At 44.1% G+C, this 22,177-nt stretch overlaps 1 protein-coding gene across 1 annotated transcript in view; it reads left to right on the top strand.

The window, feature by feature from the left end:
* Positions 1–10,918, top strand: part of RASSF3 (Ras association domain family member 3) — a 76,059-nt gene extending 65,141 nt beyond the window's left edge. Inside the window, exons 2-6 of the mRNA XM_060113353.1 lie at positions 934–1,041; positions 3,264–3,492; positions 5,341–5,450; positions 8,273–8,418; positions 8,894–10,918. Coding sequence (XP_059969336.1) covers positions 934–1,041; positions 3,264–3,492; positions 5,341–5,450; positions 8,273–8,418; positions 8,894–8,909 — 609 coding nt within the window. The 3' untranslated portion in view covers positions 8,910–10,918. The remainder of the gene's footprint in view (positions 1–933; positions 1,042–3,263; positions 3,493–5,340; positions 5,451–8,272; positions 8,419–8,893) is intronic.
* The last annotated feature ends 11,259 nt before the right edge of the window (positions 10,919–22,177 follow it).

Genomic DNA, 22,177 nt, shown 5'->3' with positions numbered 1-22,177 from the left:
TTTCCTTTACGTTTTCAAACACCCACACGGGAATGGTGGGGATCTATTCGATTTAGTGGAAACAACATAGAGGACCTGGATTAAAATTGAGCTTGGTCTCTTAACTAGTAGGGTTGTCCCCGGCAAGCCACTTGAACTCTGTGAGTCTCAGTGTCCCTGTCTGTAACAAGGGGATGCTAATTAGTGAGGATTAAATGGGGATCCCATATGGAAGTACTTGGAGTTACTGAGGGTTGGTGGGCTTTGGAATCAGGTTTTTCAGGTAAGCTCCAGCCCTTCTGCAGAGCAGTTAAGTTTTTATTAGTAGGTTGATTTACTTCTTAGAACTTGATCTCATCTAGTAAAAATGCCGACTTGGTTAAGTTGTTGGGATAAATAAATGTAATATAAGTCAGGTGCCTGGTATACTGGACTTCATGGGGCCAACAGATTCTGGAGTGTGGCCATCAGTGATTTTATATTAGCCATCGCATGATGTCATGCACTGGTTGAGCTCTTTAGACAAAGACAGTTAATGAATGTTTCACAGTGATGAGAGGATTTAACTAAAATCTTCCCCTGCAGAGTGTGGGGGGAGGCAAGGGTGGGGTGAGACTGGGAGGGGCAGGGGATTAGAGTGGGTGGGTCCAGGAAGTCTGGTTACTTCTATCTTGGCATGAGGATTTGCTTGGAAGATTAAATGACCTTCTTGGTAGTTGTGGTCAGGTCAGTGATTAGTGCCAGTTTAACACTTATTAACTACCATACTTTTTGCTGGTAAAGATCGTAAAGCTATACAGATCATAAAGTTCATAGGATTTGCGTGTGTGTGTGTGTGTGTGTCAAGGTAAAGTGCTCCGTAGTTGTTGTTATATGGAATGTGAAAAGAATCCTGGCTTATCTGCATTTTTTTCTGTGATTGCTCATGTGTGACTTGGCTTATTTTTCTTCTAGGATGTGGAGAAAGATAAGGAAACCCACAATTACCTCAGCAAAGAGGAAATCAAAGAGAAAGTTCATAAATACAACTTAGCAGTCACAGACAAGTTGAAGATGACCTTGGTGAGCACCCATACTAATAATACTGTTTAGGTTGACACGTGTTGAAAGACAACTATAAGTTGTTGCTACTACAGTCTGTATGTTTTAAAATCTCTGAATCATACTTGCAGAACCTTAATGGTCAAGGTATACAGGACCGGAGAATGGGATATTTCTGCATCTTTCAAATGAAAGCTGTATTTTGAAGTAGCTTTATCTCAAAATCAATCAGCACTTCCTAAAATTTTATTTTAAAACACGTTATGACCCCCAAAGGATTTTTAACACTGAGTGTAATCCCTTGCCTGTTTAACACATGGGCAGTAACTCAGATTCTAATAAGGCCTTAGATAAGTTTTATCTTGTGTAAATAAATTTGGAAGTGTCAGGAAAAGGATCTTGTGCCCGTGGATTGGGATCTAATTGAGCTCGGATTTTTCTCAGCTGGAGAAAAATGTGTATTATGGAGTATGTAATACTCAGCTTTCTACACTGTTGTTTCAGGCTCCTGCAACTTTGTGCCGATACTGTTAGAATCTCGGTGGGGAGCAAGGGTGTAGGAGGGAGAAGCACAGGCTTAGTGACGAAGAAAGGGGACCCAAGGCAGAGCCAGATGCACGTTCCTCTAACTGGTCTGGCCTCGCCCATCCACTTGATGACTTTCCTCGAGGCCCCTGCCATCCCTCGGTGCCAGTGTCCAGGGCCCTTGGACCCCTGCCTGGCAGTCTATTGACTGTGAACTGACAGAGTTCAGCAAAGGACAGGGCGACCGGTTAGAACAGGCCCTACTGAATTCTCTGACCCTTGGGGAGGAGCTTTTAAATATAAACCCTTGTGATAAAGGATCCCTCCCTAGGGGGACTCCACCAAAAAGGGGAGACAGCGGATGATCTCAAGATTATTCCTCATTATTCTAGCAGTCATACTTCTCCTTCTTCAAACACGGTTTTTATCAAGGCAGAAAAATTCCACATCCCTCCTCTTCCCCTTGGAGATTAAAACAGATGCAAGTTTCCATGTCGCTTCAAAGATTAAAAAAAAAATGTGAAGTGTTGTATAATACTTTCCACAAGAATGAATGAGTGAATTAGTATTATAAATTGACCTTGTGGAAAGGAAGAAAAATAATGGCCTATAAAGGAGATTTTTCATGTTCTGTGTTAACTGTCATTTATTTATAACACCTGAAGATTTGTTTAAATCAAACATTACAGTGTTTTTTACCTAAACATACTAAAAGTTAAAAGTGAAGACCAGACTATTATAACTATTTTTAGCAACTAAGAAATAATAATTCTACATCAGTTAAGACAAGTGCTAAACTCATCAAATTGTGTATATTAAATATGTGCAGTTTTTTGTATGGAAAAATTGTACCTCAATAAAGCTGTTAAAAACATACTTATATATAGAAGGACATCAATACCATGTTAAATCAAAAAAGACAAGTGCTTGGGAACTCCCTGCCTGTCCAGTGGTTAGGACTCTGTGCTTCCATTGCAGGGGGCATGGGTTCTATCCCTGGTTGGGGAACTAGGATTCTGCATGCTGTGTGGCCTGGCCTCCCCACACCGCCCCCCACCAAAAAAAAGACAAGTGCTTGTATTATAATGTCTGTAGTTCACATCATAACTTGAATTTGTTTTAAAAATGTTGCTGCTTGAGGTGTCTGAAATGCCTCATCATGTATCCCATGCTGTGGCAGATCCCATGCTATATAAAATAGGTTAAGCAAAATTGGTAATCTCTGGTACCACTAGGAATGAAACTAGCTTGTTTTCTTCCCGTCTGCTCCTTGTTACGTGAGTATTTCAAAGTCCTAATTGTGACTTTCTTTTTCTGTGTAATAGCTGGTCATCCTTTGATGTTGTTTCCTTTGTGCAGTTAGCCTGGACATATCCCCAAGCTTTAATAAGCCTTGTGGTTTGGCCAGCATCTGTGCCAGGGGATTGTAACCTCACCCGTGGACCCTGACCTTTCACATGTAGCTTCAGTGGCATGAGTCCTGGACTTTGGTCCCCACATCTGCCCTGCAGACCTTGCCTCTGGAAGCACTTTCCTGGAGTGTGTTAACCTCCCCCGAGGTCATTCCCTGAGGGGCAGTCTTGAGTGAGGTTCTGCCACAGAGCTGAAAAAGAAAAGAACAAGAGAAGGAGTGTTTCACCTTCCTTTTTTGTTGTTGTTTTGATATGCTCCTTCCCTAAAATGCCCAGCTAATGTGTGTGTTTTTATTCCTGCTTCAGAATTCAAATGGGATTTACACTGGCTTCATTAAAGTACAGATGGAACTCTGCAAACCTTCACAGACTTCTGGAAAACTTGCTCCCAGTAGCAATGGCTGTATGAATACACTTCACATCAGCAGCACAAACACTGTCGGGGAAGTGATCGAGGCCCTGCTCAAGAAGTTTCTTGTGACCGAGAGCCCTACCAAGTTTGCACTTTATAAGCGTTGTCACAGGGAAGATCAAGGTACCCTGCCACACTTAAAATGAAAATGGTCCCTGCTTTTTTTTTTTTTTTTTGCGGTACGCGGGCCTCTCACTGTTGTGGCCTCTCCCGTTGCGGAGCACAGGCTCCGGACGCGCAGGCCCAGCGGCCATGGCTCACGGGCCCAGCCGCTCCGCGGCATGCGGGATCCTCCCGGACCGGGGCACGAACCCGTGTCCCCTGCATCGGCAGGCGGACTCCCAACCACTGCGCCACCAGGGAGGCCCGGTCCCTGCTTTTCTTTCTGTCTTTTGGCCTCATCGGTGGAAGGGAGTGACAGGTGTGTCAGTTATGTCGGGGCCCAGGGCCAGGTTCTGGAATAAATGGGGATCACGGTGTGTGCTTAATGCTTCTTGGCTTTCTGTGTCTTTCAGTTGGACAGTTGTGGGTCTTAGGAGCCCAGAGGTATCCACATGTGATGGGTATTTATGGAGGATTTGTGATGTGCACAGGAGGATAGCCTTTTTTCTTTTCTTTTTTCCATCACTTTGGTTTTAATTCTCTTTCGGACAGAAGAGAATGCATCTGAGCTTGAAGTTCTCAGTAGCACATCGACATTGGATGTGCATCCGAACATGGAGTGATTGGTGGCCTTGCATTCCCGAGACCCAAGGATCAGGAGGCACATGTATATTAGTGTACATTGCAGACTTATGTAAATGGCGCAGCCTTGGGCTCTCCTTTTCCCTTAGCCTGCCTCGCACTAGGTGTTCCCCGGGGGCGTGTTGGCCCCCTGGCCCCCCAGGGGCGCATGCAATGGGCAAATAACATTTTGATCTGAGGTCCGCCTGTCTGAACTTAATACCCACAATCAGTGGATTCAAAAGAGAATCTTAAATTACTGCATGAAACTGAATAAGATATTCCAGGTCAGGTCATCATTGAACAGAAATTGATACGAATGGTGGACAACAAGTGATTCAGGGATTCACTAAGTGCTAATTTGAAAATGGTGTGTATATGTGAACATTTAAGCTTTTCCTAATTTTTCTGGGTTGAACCTATAGCAGCTGGAGCAGAAAATAAACTCACCTTGGCATGATGGGAAAATCCTTTGGTTGCCTGGGGATGAAACCCAGCTAGATGCTGAGTATGCTCATGTTTCTTCAAACCGTATTATGGGCTGGGCCTGCAGAATACAGAGATGAGTAGGGTAAGGTTCCTGTCCTCCAGAGGACACAGGCTCAGCAGTGGGGGGAAGTTTACATCTACAGGGAAATCAGCACATGGAATGCAGTTGTATCCGGAAGTACTGAAATAATACAGGTCAATTGATGGCATTTTGTCCTGCCAGCTTCTTTGCCTGCCCACCTGGACTTCAGCTGCATAATCTGACAGTGATAGCATCTTGCTGATATATTACCCACCAGAGCTTGTGTTTGGATGGGCTGCTTCGTTTGCGGTTGCTAATTCTAAATTAATCTGTAGAGAGATTTGCTTCAAAAGTTCTGATTTCATGTTCTTGGGATGGTATTTTTTAAATTGTTTTTAAAGGGGTTTGCAGATCCTTTTTTAAAGTTTATTTTGCTTTCTAAAAGGAGGAGCAGAATTAATCATAAGCCCTTTTGAGGAGCCATCCTCATTTAAATTCATTCTTGAGAATGGTTTCCTTTTTAATCAAGGCACAGTTTCTATTATGCAGATAGAATGGAAATAGTATGGAATTCATTCCACTGTGGGCTATTTATTGGTAACAAGATGAGGAGGATGGTGCCTTGGTAGCCAGGGTAGTAACACTGTTGCCTTGGTCTGGGGGCAGGGTGGGGAGGGGTGCTGGTCTGGGGAATGATGTCGTGCTCTGTCTGTGACATGGCGCTTGTTCCTCACCAGTCTACGCCTGCAAGCTCTCAGACCGGGAACATCCACTCTTTCTGCGTTTGGTAGCAGGGCCCAGGACAGACACACTCAGTTTTGTTCTTCGTGAACATGAATTTGGGGAGGTAAGTGATTGTTCCTTCTTGCTTTGGACTCTGCAGACCAGCTGGCCCTGTCTTATTGCTCTGCTGAAGTGACTCTACCATTGCGGAGGAGGATGGGATGGGGGCGGCGGAGGGGAGAGGGAATGTGTGTGCCTGTGTGTCCGTCTGCCTGTCATGGGAGGAGAGGTTGTCCTGAGGAGGGAGGGTGCCTTCCTGTGTGTTGAGTTGTCAGAAATGAACCCAAAGTTAGCCTACAATATAATTCTTTTATAACACTCATTATGTTGGTCTGTGATTTTCAGAGGTGGGAGGAAATACATTTTTTTTAACTTGATCTCCACCCAGAGAGTCATTTTCACTCCTCTACCTCCAAATTACTCTAATCCAGCTGAGCTTTGAAAGTCGACACTCTCCATATGTTTGCTGCTAACCAAAGCCCCCAGGCTCCTTCGCTCTAAAGGGAAGTAAGAGGAAACGCCATCTCTTTACTACAAAAGACATTTAACTTTCTAGAATCTTTCATTCCTCTTTGCCCAGATGATTAAGAAGTTATGTTTCTACGTGCATCATTTGCCATTTTCTCTTCAGGGAGGATTGTATTTAGGTCAACTCAGTTGAAGGAAAAAGCACTTCAGACTGTCCTTCTAGATCAAGTGTCACTTGAAGAAATCTCTCAAGCTCTGGGTCTCAACCTTTTGTCTGGAATCGGAAATGGCATGAATTGTCCGTGTAGAACATTTTGTAATGCAGTGAGAATAGAGTTTCTCGGTTAAAAGTTAGGAAACCAAGACTCTGCTTCCTACTGTTCCTCTTGTTAGATTAGGAGCACGACCTTGGATAAATGTTCTAATCTTTTCAGTCCTCAGTTTAAAAATCTGTAAAGTGGGACTAAAGACTTGAAAAGTCGGTTTTGAGTTGCAAATTAGAAATGTATGTAAACAGGCTTAGTAAAGAGTATGTTTATGTGTCAGTGTAAATTGGAACTTAACTAGGAAGTTTTAGGAAGACAATGATTTTGGACATTTTGGAAGCTTCTTTCGATTCTCATGTTTTGAAATTTTTAAAATCCACTCTCATTTTGGGGAGGAAGCTGGGTGCAGAAGTCTAAAATTTGGCTTCTGAGTTTGGCACATAGCAGCCTTCCCTCTGCAAGCCCAAGCCAGATGCACCAGCATAGTCTTGTCAGTCAGCGTCTTATCTTTCTTGGTGCTGGTTTCTAAGTGTTGCACATAGTTTAGTGCAGTTGGAGCTACATTGTCTGGGAGGGAATTATGTTGGCTTAGTTTTGAAATTCACTTTACATTGTGTTCTAATGATCCGGACTGCTGTTCTGACCTCTGTATTGTGTTCTGTTTCTCAGGTTTTCAAGGTTAACTGAATTGAGGGAAGAAACTTTCCATAGCTGTCAGGGAGTGGGAGGGAGATGATATTTTATAATGTCTTTACTTTGAAGAATTTATGTGAAAAATAAGATGCTAATTTTTAAATTAACAGAATATTCTAATGTAGAAAGTTTTGCTCTCCTGCTTCACTTCTCATTTTCTTTAATAACTAGCTCACACTCAATCTCTGAGAGCCTTCTGTCATTGGCCCACTTGGTGGTTTTATTCTGTCTCCTCTCTCTGCACCTGTATTAGGTTATCTCGTCTTTTCCCTACCTCATACCCCTGGGAATCCCCCATCAGAAATTGCTCCTGGCCGAGACAGTGATTCTCAGCCCAGGACCCAGGGCCTCCTTTTGGGCGGGGAGGACGTGTAGGTTGAAAAATTTAAAAAAACCCTCCCAGGTGAAGCCATATACCCTTCTTGATACTTACTGCTTAAATTTAAAAAAATTTTAAAGAAAAACCCGACAAACATTTATTTTGTGCCTGCTAAGTACCAGCTGCTATTAGAGAAAGAGAACTCAGAAACTCAAGGGCCAAAGACAAAGCCCAAATAGTGAGAAGTACAATAGCTGCAGTGTAGGCGAGAGAGATACTAAGCAAATAATCATAAAAATTTTTAGATCTTTTGTGATCAGGTTGTGTTCAAGGCTGCCAGAGCTCAGTGAGAGCCTCTAATAGACTTAATCCTGGCTGGGAGAGAAGGGGAGGAAATCATGGCAGGCTTCTTAGAGAAAGTGGCATTTAAGCTGGGACTTGAAGGTTGAGAAGGAGTTCGCCAGGCGAAGTGGAGGAAGGGAGAACATGTGCAAAGCCATGTCAGGTAATGAGTGAGGGGCACAGCGAGAGAGATGGGGCTGGAGAGGGGAGGGTCTTTCAGACTTAGCAGAAACAACCAAGGGAAGCCATTGAATGATTCCAAGCAGGGGAGGGTCATGCTTAGATTGGCATTTTACAGAGAGTATTCATATTCAGGCTGGCTGTTCGGTGGAGCTGGGAGGCTGTCCCAGGGATGGAGGAGAAGATGGCAGTGGACAGCCCTAGGGAGAGCTGCCTAGGAGGTGGTGAGATTGATGGGAAGGAAGGCAGTGACAGTGAGGGCCCCCCGTAGAGGGAAGGTGGAGGAAGTGTGGAGTTCTCTCCCATGCCTCTGGGGGTCAGAGTGTCTAATGGACTTAGGGATAAGGAGGACTTTGGTCTTAGAGCCCTGTTGGAGGAAGCTGGGAGGAGGGGGGCAGAGGGCGATGGGGGTGAGCTGAGCAGGGAGTGGAGGGCGTGGAGGTCTGGTCTGGAGGCTCAGCTCTTGTCCACCAGGACTTCTGAGAGGGCCGGGCAGTGCTGGGCAGTGTGCCTCGGGAGGGGAGGGCAACCACACCTCCCTGTGCTCGCGTCCGCATTCCTAAGTCGTGATGCTGAATTAAACACCTGGCGTTTTTTCATATTTGTGTTCTCTCCCAGTGGGAAGCCTTCAGCCTGCCAGAGCTACAGAATTTCTTGCGGATCTTGGATAAGGAAGAAGATGAACAGCTACAGAACCTGAAGGAGCGCTATGCGGCCTACAGACACAAGCTGGAAGAAGCCCTCAGTGAGGCCTGGAAACCCGGGTAAAGCGTGGGGCTCCCTGCCCCTTGGGGACAGTGCGGGACCTGCGTGCAAACCAGCAGCCAGTGTGTCTCTTGTCGGAGGGCGGTTCTCTTGCCCCGTGATGCTAGGGCCTTTCCCCTTTAAAAATCTCTAGATCTAGTTCCCCAAACCGGTCACGCAGCATCCTGCACCTTGGGCATCCTCTGTAAGGGATTCTGCAAGCTTGTTCTGTTAAGGCACTGCGGTGTTACCTCTCGGCAAGCTGTGAACCTGTAGTCTCATCTGGAGCATTCTAGAGTGTTTTGAAGCATGGACTCTGGGTTTTTTTTCCCCTTTTCTCTTATTTTGTTTTAGTTATTTTAAGTATGTGATGATGATGTTAAGCTTAAGGTTGTGCAAATGATTTTTTAAAAGCTTAACGAGGAATCTATCTGAATACTTGTCTTATGTTGAAACTACCTGTCTGTTACTTGTTTTTTCTTTGAAATGTCACAGGAAACGATCCATGTGAATTGAAGGGCACAGGAAGCTAGGAACTCTGAGGAATTGGTGAAGGATGTTGGAGGAGTCTGACAAAGAAAGTAAAGGGCAAGTGTGGAACAAGGTGGGGTGGAAGTGGGGAGCCCTGACAGGAGGTGTTTTGGGCAAGTGGATGGTAGAGGAGAAGGTGAATTTGCTTGTAGACGAGTTGAAAGTTTCAGTTTAGAGACATGAAATGCATTGTCCTATTGCTTGACAATGTGAGTGAGTACAATGTGGGAGCAGAACCAAAGAAAGTAGGAGTTGGACCAGAAGGAGGGACTAACTGCAGCTGACCAGAGAAGGCAGGTGGATCTTTCAAACAGGGGGACGGAGCTGCCCTCTCGGTGGGCCAGCGCCCATTCTGCCTTCCTTCCCGGGGTCTGATTGGTGCAGCTTCTCTGGGCCGATGGGGCAGTGAGCATGTGCTGTGACTCCTGTAAAGTGACAGTTCTCCCCCGAGGTCCTTTTCAAAGTGGAAAAGGAGTTTGGGGAGGAGGCAATTGCCCTGACTGTTAGCGTCCGGGGGATTTGTCAGGTGAGGAGCTCCCAGTGTAGTTGTGACAGTCCCCCCCCCCCCCTCGGTTTCCCTCCCTTCTTCCTCCTTCCCTCTCCTCCCTGCTTTCCCTTCTCCCTTTGTCTTCTCAATAGAAGTGCGATCTTACATAATGTAGAACAGGGGTATGGATTAAAGACCCAGGACAGTCAGACCCTCAGTTCCAAAGGGTGACCTGGCTGTAAGGCGGCGGGCAGTGTCCACCCCCAGCGGACCACACAGGAGCGGGGGTTCTTTATGGAAACATTTTAACAGAAGTGCATGTTCCTGCAAACCAAAGAAATGCATGTGCAATAAGAGCCTTCCTTAAAGCAGGTTAATAACCTCATTTTACGCAGCAGTTAATCTGAAAACAACAGGAAAGGTGTACTGTGCCAGTCTATTTTTAGTCTAGATATTGTTTGTTTATAAATTCCCAAGGAATTGTTAACACTTTGGTGACACCTAATGGATTCTTTTTGAAATTCCAAGGTGCTTCAGTTCTTTGCCTCTTAAGTGAACTGTGCCTTTTTTTTTTTTTTATTGCATTTCTGTTCTCTTCTTGGTGGCTCTTCTGACTTTTCAGAGAACACCCGTCTTGCTGTGTCGCTTCTACTGTGCCACACACGTACTGAGACAATCATATCTTCCTAAGCTTTTTAAGGAAAGTTGGAAAGAAAAAAAAAGTAGAAATAGCTATAAAATATGTATGGCACATCTTGTTTAATTTTGCATGTAAGTTCTTTTTAGTGCATCAGTGAGGTTTTAGTGACATTGTCATCCAGCGCTTTTACCTTCATTGTTCAGGGAACGCCTTCATGATTTTCATACTGGTTTTACTATTCAGATGATGGCTTGGGTGTGAGTATACTGTTATCGACCACCTGGTCTTTTAATTACCCATCCCAGTAAGTTCATATTTTGTGAAGCCTTTGTTTCTCAGATGAAGACACTGTTAGAACCTTAAAGTAGTAGATGATGGGTATCTGTGAAATATTTTTTTTTTTTACTTGAAGTAGATTGTCTAAATTAGGCATCCTCGTCTGTATTATCCAGGACCTTGCTCATTGTCATGTGCACTACAAGTTGCAATTTGGAAAACTTACTGTGTTGAAATTCTGTCGGTTCATAGTTCTTGAAGACCGACGGTCTCTCCCAAACACTGGTGACTGCAGCAGCATTTTTAATGTGTAAAAGGCCACTGCGGCCAAAGATTTTTAAAAATCATTGTACAAATTCTTATGTTAAATTAAACTATCTAAGCTTTGCTGTAATACTGTTTTCTCTTCAATATGTGATGGTACAGGAACGAGGTTAAATGAAGCGGTAGTATTGCAGGGGAGCATTTTAAATCGCAGAAGTAAAAAAATTATAATATTTATAATTTTGATGAGTTTATTTTTATGGGGAAGAGTTTTCTTCCCTAAAATTGTTTCTGGTATGGCAAATCGTTTCCATTATTAAAAGTTGAAGTTGTTAGTTGATGTTTGTGTGTTTTTATTTATGGTTATATGCCAGATAAAAGAAGGTCACAGGGGTGGGAGGAGCTGCTTTTGCAGATACTTGGGGACACGGGCTGGAATATGACAACTTTCACTAGGTTTGAACGGGACACATTTGTTCTCCCAAATGTCATTTTTTCCTTTGCCTTGTCCTCTGGGGAGAATAACCAGAGGTGAGTGTCTGCCCATACAACACATTCCTAAAACAATTGTTTTGTGAAATATACATATATTTACAAGTTTATAAAGCATGTGAATAGGTTAGAAATTATTATAAAGTGGCTGCCCTGTGACCACTACCAAAATAGAACATTGTCTCTTAGCCTCTTCCTTCACCACCCATTCCTGCCCAGAAGCCTCCTACCCTTAAAATAGACCACTTTTAACATTAAAGTATCTTTTTTGGGGTCAGTGTGACTGTCTCACATGGGATGGATGCACAACTGCTTCTCCTCTTAGGCTTCCAAGCCTGCTGGAGGCAAGTGTTCTTACTACTGCACTGCCCCCTAGAGGCACCGGTGAAGCAGGTGCAAGTGTTTGTTTTTACTACTGCACTGCCCCCTAGAGGCACTGGTGAAGCAGGTGCAAGTGTTTGTTTTTACTACTGCACTGCCCCCTAGAGGCACTGGTGAAGCAGGTGCAAGTGTTTGTTTTTACTACTGCACTGCCCCCAGAAGGTACAAGTGTTCTTACTACTGCACTGCCCCCTAGAGGCACTGGTGAATCGGTAAGGAGGAAAGTATTTCAAGTACCATAGCTGCTTTGTAAGTGGAAATATTATGATAGAAATGATGGCTCAATATAGATCTTTTTCACCAGAATATCCAGAAGAATCTCGTTTGGAAGTTTGGCCTGGGTTACTACCCAAGGTGCAGTGGGAGTGTTTTGGAATTTTTATCCCTTAAAGGGAGTTAGCTTCCTGCCCTAGGAACTTGTTACCTGTTGATAATAGTTTAAATGAATATTCTTAGGTTGCAAAATTAGTTCTCAAGAATTGTACACTGTTTTGGGACTCTGTCAGGTGATCCTGATTACGAGTTTTGTGTTTTTGAAAGAAGGGGGAGAGCCTCTATACAGATCTTCATTAATCTACAGTGGGGTTATGTTCTAATAAACCCATTGTAAGTTGGAAATATCGTAAAGTCAAAAGTGCATTCCATCCACCTAACCTACCGAAAGTCATCGTTCTGCCTAGCTTACCTTAAACCTTCCCAGAACACATACATTAGCCTACAGTTGGGCAAAATCATCTGACACAAAGCCTATTTTATTAGAATATCTCATGTAATGTACTGAATACTGTCCTGAAAGTGAATGGTTCTCTGAGTACAGAATGGTTCTAAGTATATTGGTTGTTTACCCTCGTAAACAAAAAATATCACTAGCCCGAGAAAAGATCACAATTCAAAATCCAAGTACAGGGGCTTCCCTGGTGGCACAGTGGTTAAGAATCCGCCTGCCAATGTAGGGGACACAGGTTCGAGCCCTGGTCTGGGAAGATCCTACATGCCGCGGAGCAACTAAGCCTGTGCGCCACAACTACTGGGCCTGCGCTCTAGAGCCCGTGAGCCACAACTGATGAGCCCGAGTGCCACAACTACTGAAGCCTGCACGCCTAGAGCCCGTGCTCTACAACAAGAGAAGCCACCCAATGAGAAGCCCGCACACTGCAATGAAGAGTAGCCCTCACTCGCCGCAACTAGAGAAAAGCCCACGCGCAGCAACGAGGACCCAACGCAGCCAAAAGTAAAAATAAATAAAGTAAAAAAAAAAAGATCCAAGTACGTTTTCTACTGAATGCGTATCACTTTCACATCATCGTAAAGTCGAAAAACTGTAAGTCAAACCATCATTAAGTTGGGACCTTCTGTACTATAATAGCAAGTTCAAACACAGCGTAGACCATGTGCCAGGCATTATTCTGAAAAGCTTTAATATGTATTAACTCATTTTCTCTCCCACGAGATAGGTATTGTCAACATGCCCATTTTACAGATGAGGAAACAAACGCATTGAGGTCCAGCAACTTGCCCGCGGCCCCTCTGGGAGTGAGTGGCAGAGCTGCCCTGCCTGTCCACTGGCTTTTCCTATACGCTCTACCGAGTTTTTCAGTAAAACTACCTGTGAAGGGCCCATTAGGATGCCTCGAATGGGCAGTTCATCTGGAAGCAGGCCTCTTTAGGCACAGCTGGGGTTTGTGGCTTGATGTCAGAGCGCTCTATCATCGTTTTGTTGTTGCTGTTCATTTAGCATTCCACTTAAGTGATTATACTAAGTTAGGTAGGAGACGCCTACCTGTGCTTTTGTTTACAGGTTCTGTTGTGTGCAAGAAACGGACAGAGCAGGTAACCAAACCCCATGTTCTCACTGTAATTAGTAAAATAATTCCCTGGAACCACCAGAATAATAGCTTCAGGGAGAAGTCACAGTTCCCAGGAGCCACCAAATACTTAAAAACGCTGGAGTTTTACTCCCTCATCAAGGATGGTCCTCTCCAAAGAAACATGGGAAACTAAGTATTCAAAGTCTTGAAAGTATACACCTGTCTGGTGTGAATCACTACTTGCTTAATTAAGTGCTAAATTAAGAAAGCAGCTTTGTATAAGGATGGGGGGAGAAATGGGGTGGGGGGGTTGGTGGTGGAAAGGAGTGGGCAGGTTAAATAACTGTGAGGTAAGATGTATTAACTCCATCTGCAGGGTTAGTTTGTTTTTTAATTGGAGTATAGTTGCTTTACAATGTTGTGTTAGTTTCTGCTTTGTGTTAGTTTCTGCTGTACAGCAAAGTGAATCAGCCACATGTATACATGTATCACCTCTTCCTTGGATGTCCTTCCCACTTAGGTCACAACAGAGCATTGAGGAGAGTTCCCTGTGCTAACAGTCTGTTCTCATTAGTTATCTATTTTATACATAGTAGTGTATATATGTCAATCTCAGTCTCCCAATCCATCCCACCACTGGGTTTTTTAAGTTTTGTTGGTTTTTGTTTTTTGGGGGGGTTGGTGATTTTGGTTTCATTTTGGTTTTTTGACAGATCTTTCCCTTTAATTCTGTAAGGTGAGAATGACCAGGTAGAGGACAGACCTTTTCATCTTAGTTTCCAAAGTCACTTGTGACTCACTTGGTGGCAGCTGAACTCCAAAAGCTCCTCTTTTCTCCTTTCTGAGAAAGGTGAGTATTGGCATTTGAAAATGTTTGCAAACAAACAAACAAACAAAACATCAGGATTCTTTGTATGTTTCAAGAGAAGTTGGATTTTGGCTTTGTGTTTGGGAGAGAGTTCCTTTTTTTTTTTTTTTTTTTGGCTGCACTGCTTGGCTTGTCCTCAGTGGTGAAAGCGCAGAGTCCTAACCACTGGACCACCAGGGAATTCCCAGGGAGGGAGTTCCTTTAACCAGGAGAGTTGGTATTGATTTTTCTAAACAAGGAAGCTTACCTTGAACCTGCCTCTGTCTTTAGTGGCACAGATCTGGTTGTTTGCCTGGTGTGTGCACCCTCCCCTCAATTTAGCCACCCTGTGTGGACACAGGAGATTAATTAAACCCTGTGCAGTTCCTTTTCTCTGAAGTGGGATTCTAGGGGGCTCTGCTCGAGAGGGCTTTCTGATTTTCAAGTGTGATAAAATTTGCTAAAGTTCTAGTAATTCTGGAGCAGCACACTGAGGTGTCTTGCCAAAAGTTAGAATCCTTGAATTATTACTCTGTGGGTGGGAGGCGATAGCTTAAATTCAAACCTTTTATTCAAAACTACAAATGGTGTCTTCAGATTCTTTTTAGAATGGCAAACATTTCACATGTTTTTTCTTGCATGTGTGATCTCTCAAGGAAGATGTTCCAAGTCAATGACTTTTAGGTAAAATCAAGCATGTCACTGAATGCCTTATCAATAAAAGATGCTTATCTGAGAATACACCGCAGCCTTAGAAATCGAGGAACCTGGCTATCAGCCTTCAGAAAAGCCCAAGCCTCATTGCCTTTCTTCCAGATAAACTTGCTGCAGGAGTTGTGTGTGCTGGGGAAGGGCGTGTGCTTCAAGGAAGGTAACGAGCTAGTGTGTAGGGTGTGGGTGAGGCCTGAACGATGTTCCTGTCCCCTGTGTCACCTTCCACCCCCAGCTTGATTTTTAAATTTTTGTTCTTTTGCAAGTAAGGCGATCCAAGCAGAGGCACAGTAGGTCTTGGGGGAAAAGTTGTTATGAAGCTAATAGTTGGGAAAGGGCAGTGTTTTAAGATCTATTGGAAGAGATTTCAAGACAAAAATGAAGTTATTACTCTGTCTCTTTATGGACCACCTCCAGAACTACTGGAGGTGCTGATTTTTAAAAGGAGGATTTAAAAATCTTGCCCCACGCCAAAGCTAATACTAGGCCCTGAGAATCTGCTACTTTAATAAGCACCCCGTGTTTTTTCAACTACTAACTGTAAATCTTAGAGCTCTCCAGAGTATTTCAGAGACTGAAAGGATATATCCATGTGCACAGTTGTACCTCTCTCTCTCTTTTTAAACAAATTACTTCCATACTGAGAGTAATGGCTAGCCTGCAGAGAGGCTCCCTGAGCTGCCTCATTTAGCACTGGAAAGGATAATTCTATACATAGCTTGACCCTGTGCCCTGACCATGGCTAATTGGATCTTAGTTAGACCTCGGATACAAGGCTGTTGATCAGTTAAACTTTCTTAAAATTTTAAAGGAGGGCCTCCCTGGTGGCGCAGTGGTTGAGAGTCCGCCTGCTGATGCAGAGGACACGGGTTCGTGCCCCGGTCCGGGAAGATCCCACATGCCGCGGAGCGGCTGGGCCCGTGAGCCATGGCCGCTGGGCCTGCGCGTCTGGAGCCTGTGCTCCGCAACGGGAGAGGCCACAACAGTGAGAGGCCCGCGTACCACAAACAAAGAAACAAAGGAATTGTAGTTAGTCTGTGATGGGTACTTATAAACCAGGGAACTGAACCCACCATTGGGCCTTGTTTCAGGGGCAGAGAAGGACTGCAGAGAAAGCAGGAGAATAGAGCAGAGAGAAGCAGAGGGGAGAAGGCCGTGTGGCCCCTGGGAGATGGAAAGAGTAGATTCAGAACCTACTTGATATTTGTTAGCTGTTGGATGCCTAATCATACCCTCTTCTCTCAGGAAGGAAGTATCTTTGTTTACGTGAGCTCTGTACTCCTGTGCCCATTTCTACGATGGTATCCAGAGTACAAATAGAGGGAAATTTATAGTATTGGGTTGGCCAAAAGTTTCGTTCGTTTTTTTTCCGTAAGATGGCTCTCGTAGCACTTAGTTGTCTTTAACTTCATTCAAAACAATTTTGTTAGATTGTATGTGACAGCTGTCATATCACTGTGCATTTAAAAAAAGACATCAAAATTGGTGAGTTTTTGTGTAGCCATTTTAACACATTATTTTTTATTTTTTTTTTTTTTGCGGTACGCGGGCCTCTCACTGTTGTGGCCTCTCCCGTTGCGGAGCACAGGCTCCGGACGCGCAGGCTCAGCGGCCATGGCTCACGGCCAGCCGCTCCACGGCATGTGGGATCTTCCTGGACCGGGGCACGAACCCGTGTCCCCTGCATCGGCAGGCGGACTCTCAACCACTGCGCCACCAGGGAAGCCCCATTTTAACACATTATTGACTGGGGGATTTTTGCAGAAACTAACGCCTGTGGCTGTAATACGTCTCCGGTCAAAAATGTGTTACTATTGAAGGTGGAAATAAAAAAAGCAACATTTTCAGCACATTATGCTTTATTATTTCAAGAAAGTTAAAAATGTAGCCGAAATGCAAAAAAAGATTGGTGCGGTGTATGGAGAAGGTGCTGTGAGTGATCGAACCTGTCAAAAGTGGTTTGTGAAGTTTCGTGCTGGAGATTTCTCACTGGACGATGCTCCACAGTCGGGTAGACCAGTTAATAGCAATCAAATCGAGACATTGAGAACAGTCAACGTTACACCATGCGGGAGACAGCTGACATACTCAAAATATCCAAATCAAGAGTCGAAAATCATTTGCACCAGCTTGATTTTGTTAATCACTTTGATGTTTGGGTTCTACATAAGTTAAGATAAACCTTCTTGACTGTATTTTCGCATGCAATTCTCTACTGAAACGTAATGAAAATATTCCGTTTTTTAAAAATTTATTTATTATTTATTTTTGCTCGTTGCTGCATGTAGGCTTTCTCTGAGTTGCAGCAAGCAGGGGCTACTCATCGTTGCAGTGCGCGGGCCTCTCACCATGGTGGCTTCTCTTGTTCTGGAGCATGGGCTCCAGGTGCGTGGGCTTCAGTAGTTGTGGCTTGCGGACTCTAGAGCACAGGCTCAGTAGCTGTGGTGCACAGGCTCAGTTGCTCCGTGGCATGTGGGATCTTCCCGGACCAGGGCTTGAACCCGTGTCCCCTGCATTGGCAGGCGGATTCCTAACCACTGCGCAACCAGGAAGGTCCCGGTGATGTAAAGTGGATACTGTACGATAATGTGGAACGGAAGAGATCATGGGGTAAGTGAAATGAACCACCACTAACCACACCAAAGGCCGGTCTTCATCCAAAGAAGGTGATGTGTATATGGTGGGATTGGAAGGGAGTCCTCTATTATGAGCTCCTTCCAGAAAACCAATCAATTAATTCCAACAATGCTGCTCCCAGTTAGACCAACTGAAAGCAGCACTTGACAAAAAGCATCCAGAATTAGTTGATAGAAAACACAAAATCTTCCATCAGGATAACACAAAGCTGCATGTTTCTTTGATGACCAGGCAAAAACTGTTAGTTTGGCTGGCAAGTTCTGATTCATCCACCATATTCACCAGACATTGCACCTTTGGATTTCCATTTATTTTGGTCTTTACAAAATTCTCTTAATGGAAAAAATTTCAATTCCCTGCAAGATTGTAAAAAGGCACCTGGAACAGTTCTTTGCTCAAAAAGATAAAAAGTTTTGGGAAGATAGAATTATGAAATTGCCTGAAAAATGGCAGAAACTAGTGGAACAAAACGGTGAATACGTTGTCCAAAAAAGTTATTGGTGAGAATAAAAAATGCGTCTTTTATTTTTACTTAAAAACCAAAGGCACTTTTTGGCCAACCCAGTACTAAATGCCTATTAGAAAAGATGAAAAGGCTCAAATGGATGACCTCAGCCTCCACTTAAAGATACAAGAAAAAGAAAAGCAAACCCAAAGTAAGCAGAAGAAAGGAAGTAATAAATGAAATAGAAAACAGAAACAAAATCAATGAAACCAAAAGTGGGTTCTTAAGAGATCAACAGAGTTGATAATCCTCTAACCATACAGACCAGGCAAGAAAGAGAAGATGCAAATTACCACCTCAGGAACAGGACAGTTGACATCACTACAGATTCTACAGATATACTTGATATGTTTGTATTTAAGGTCCTTGCACTGAAGTTAAGTTTCCTTAAAAATTAGTGTTATTTTGTGCAAAAAAAAAAAAAAAAGGTGAGTTGTATACATTCCTAATTTGGCCTAGTTTTGAAAAGTTTGCCAAATGACAAGTGCTGATGTCGCTTGGTACTATCAACTTTTTGGTTCCCTCAGAAATTTAGTTATTTACAGTATGTAACTTTAATGCATATGATCAATAATATTCTAACTTAATATTTAAGCCTACTTTCATATTATTGGAAATACAGTAGGGTTTATGCTTATTAAAATGTGAATTATGATTGTTTCCTTCCTTCCTTTCTTCCTCCACCCCCTCCTATTCCCCTCCCTCCCTCTCCCCGCCCCCCCATCCCGCCCCACCACCAACAGCTTAGAACAAATTGTAATCATATTTGAGGAATGAGTGTATCTGTTTACTGTTGGGTTCTGTGATAGCTGTATTCTTACAACCATCCTTTTCCTTTCTTTTTTCTTTCTTTTTTCCTGTCACTTATATTAGTTTGTTCTGTTCTTTGCATAAAAAGAAACTTGAGTAGAATACCAAGTATTTTAACTTCTTTAATTCAACAAGTATGTACAAATTACCCAAGGATGTCAGGTACTGGGTAGATTATGCTGAGAAGGAACATCATGGTCCTGTCTTCACGGAAACCAGACTATGAGTAATGCAAACCGGTAACTGTCACAAAGATGAAGTACAGAGTGCTATGAGAGTCTACTACTTAGGCAGTTAGAGAAGGCTTCCTTGAGGGAGTGACTTAGAGCTAAGATTTTAAGGATGAGCAGGAGTTACCTGGCAGAATTCATGATTTACATGAACATTTTCTACACAATGGCCACTGGTTTCTCAGGCCTTTTTTTGGCAGCCTGTTATATGGGCGTTACTCTAGCTGTTTTTCCTCTGTTACAAGAAAGGAACTTATATAGGTCTAAATAATTCTCCACAGGTTAAGAGTTCATCTTTGGCAAGGGCAAGTTAAAATTTACAATGGCAATTGCTCTGGATCAAGCTCAACTTTTTTTCCCCTGTAAAGTGGGAGGGTATCATGTGTTTGCTTTCCTCACAGGGCTCATGTGAGGACTGAATAAGATGATGAAGGTCAAGGTACTCTGTACACCGCATAGTGTAAGCCTGACATAGTGTAAGGTGGTATTATTCTCCAAGTTCTTCTTCCTATAGTGGTATGGCTGCTTTACTACTGGGCCAACATGTTTACATATCATGTTGACACTAAAATTCATCTAAGAAGCAACACCTAGGATGTAATTTCCAGGAGGGACATTTTTTCAAACAAATATTTTCTATTCTTTTTTTTTTTTGCTGTACGCGGGCCTCTCACTGCTGTGGCCTCTCCCGTTGCGGAGCACAGGCTCCGGACACACAGGCTCCGCGGCCATGGCTCGCGGGCCCAGCCGCTCCGCGGCATGTGGGATCTTCCGGGATCGGGGCACGAACCCGTGTCCCCTGCATCGGCAGGCGGACTCTCAACCACTGCGCCACCATGGAAGCCCTTCTATTCTTTTTAAAAAAAATAATTAATTAATTAATCTTGGGCTGCGTTGGGTCTTCGTTGCTGCACGCGGGCTTTCTCTTGTTGCACTGAGCGGGGGCTACTCTTCGTTGCGGTGCGCGGGCTTCTTATTGTGGTGGCTTCTTTTGTCGTGGAACACAGGCTTTAGGTGCACGGGCTTCAGTAGTTGTGGCACTCAGGCTCAGTAGTTGTGGCTCTTGGGGTCTAGAGCTCAGGCTCAGTAGTTACGGCACACGGGCTTAGTTGCTCCGCGGCATGTGGGATCTTCCCGGACCGGGGCTCAAACCCGTGTCCCCTGCATTGGCAGGCGGATTCTTAACCCCTGCGCCACCAGGGAAGTCCTTTCTTGGTTTTTGTTTTTGAGACTCATGTTCAGGGAAGGCAAAACAAAAGATTCTAGGGCGATTAGTAGACCAAGAAATCTTCATTCAGTGCCTTTCCTTGTCCTCCCCATACATACAGTGGCAGAGTGTTGTCTGTCTTCTCTTACAAGTTAGACCCAAAATGCTCAGAGCAGCTGGGACTAGGGCTGCCCGTGCTGTCATGTTACTGTCAGGTGCTGAGCGATTCAGACCAGAGGGTCACACGTAAGTGCTGTCTGGGGGCCTTGGCCTTTGTTTCTGCTCAGTGTTGTCATGCGTGGGAATTCTCACTCCTGATAGGAATCTCTGTGGGGACTGGAGCATATCTTCAGCTCTTTCTGTATCTCTCTGAGCTGCAGGGCATAACATCTGTGGGACTAAACATTTCACAGTGTCTGGAAACTGCTACTTGGGCAGCTTTGAGAAGGGATGGGGCTGCTCTACAGGCAGACCCTGAGCTACAGCTTCCTGCCTCTCCTCGTGAAGTCAGTGTTCACCCCTGGCTGAACCCTTAACTAGGGCCTTAAGTGGCATTACAGGAAGAGGGAGGGGGCAGGATGACCGAGGCCCCCAGTTTTTGTTTTCCCCTGCTGTACAGAGGACTAGACTCGGCGCCCTGGGCTTCATTTTTTATGGGAGCATCCATAAAAGCGCAGTCCCAGGCTGAAGGCTGCCTGATAGATGACTCAGTTAGTGGTCACTCATTCCAGACTGCTGGAAGAATCCAAGATGTCATGTTGATGTCAGGCCTAATAAAGCTGCTCCTCACCTGATCTGGGAGGAGCTGGGAAAAGCGGGAGGATTGGGGAAGAAAAGGACACAGGGCAGCCACTTTCTTAGGGACTTAAGCAAGAACAGAATCAGTCGCATTTCTGAGCTGCTTTCCTAGCATTAGGATGAGGCAAGGGAGTAGCGTCTGATGATCTTGGACAACAGGTGCCTCAGAAAGCAGGCCAGAATCTTGGCCTGTAGCAACTGCTGAAAGAGCAGCTCCACCCCTGTGCTGTGCTCTCCCCGCTGCACCAGTCTTTGTGGGTTATGGAGAACCACTGGAGGGAAGACTTGGATTTGTGTCTGGGGTCTGCCAGCTGAGAGAGTCCGTTAAAATATTTTCCAGCATGTGCTGAGACCAACAGTTTAGCAACCATTCCAACAAAGCAGCTTCTACTTGGTTTTAGTAATTATAGCTGCAAACTAGCGTTTGCTTATACTCTTCAAGTAGATAATGTATGTAAGACTTTTTTATTCCCCCTTTGGAGACAAGTCGAACCTCTACCACTGGACAGCTTTGCCCTGTCCCAGGTACCTACAATTGGATAGGTTTTGGCAAAAGGTCTGCGCCAGTTTCTCTTGGTAAACCAGGTTTGGTCATTATATTAGTCATACATTGCCATACATAGTTACAAATTTTTTTTTCTTGTGATGAGGATGTTTAACGTGTACTCCTAGCAAATTTCAAATATGCAATTCAGTATTATTAAGTATAGTCACTACGGTGTACATGACATCCCCATGTCTTGTTTTATAACTGGAAGTTTGTGCCTTTGGACCCCCTTCACCTATTTCTCCCACTCCCCACCCCCACCTCTGGCAACCATCTGTCTGTTCTCCATATCTATGAGCTTTGTTTTTGTCTTGTAGTTGTTTTTTTTTTAACTCCACATATAAGTGAGATAATAAGGGAGATCAGCTCAGTGCTTTGTGACCACCTAGAGGGGTGGGATAGGGAGGGTGGGAGGTAGACACAGAGGGAGGGGATATAGGGATATATGTCTACATATAGCTGATTCACTTTGTTATACAGCAGAAACTAACACACCATTGTAAAGCAATTATACTCCAATAAAAATGTTTAAAAAATGAGATAATAAAGTATGTGTCTTTCTCTGACTTATTTCACTTAACATAATGCCCTCAAGGTCTATCCATATT

This window comes from Mesoplodon densirostris, chromosome 11, assembly GCF_025265405.1.
Source record: "Mesoplodon densirostris isolate mMesDen1 chromosome 11, mMesDen1 primary haplotype, whole genome shotgun sequence".
Taxonomy (NCBI): Eukaryota; Metazoa; Chordata; class Mammalia; order Artiodactyla; family Ziphiidae; genus Mesoplodon; species Mesoplodon densirostris.
This window is presented reverse-complemented; position numbering and strand designations above follow the sequence as displayed.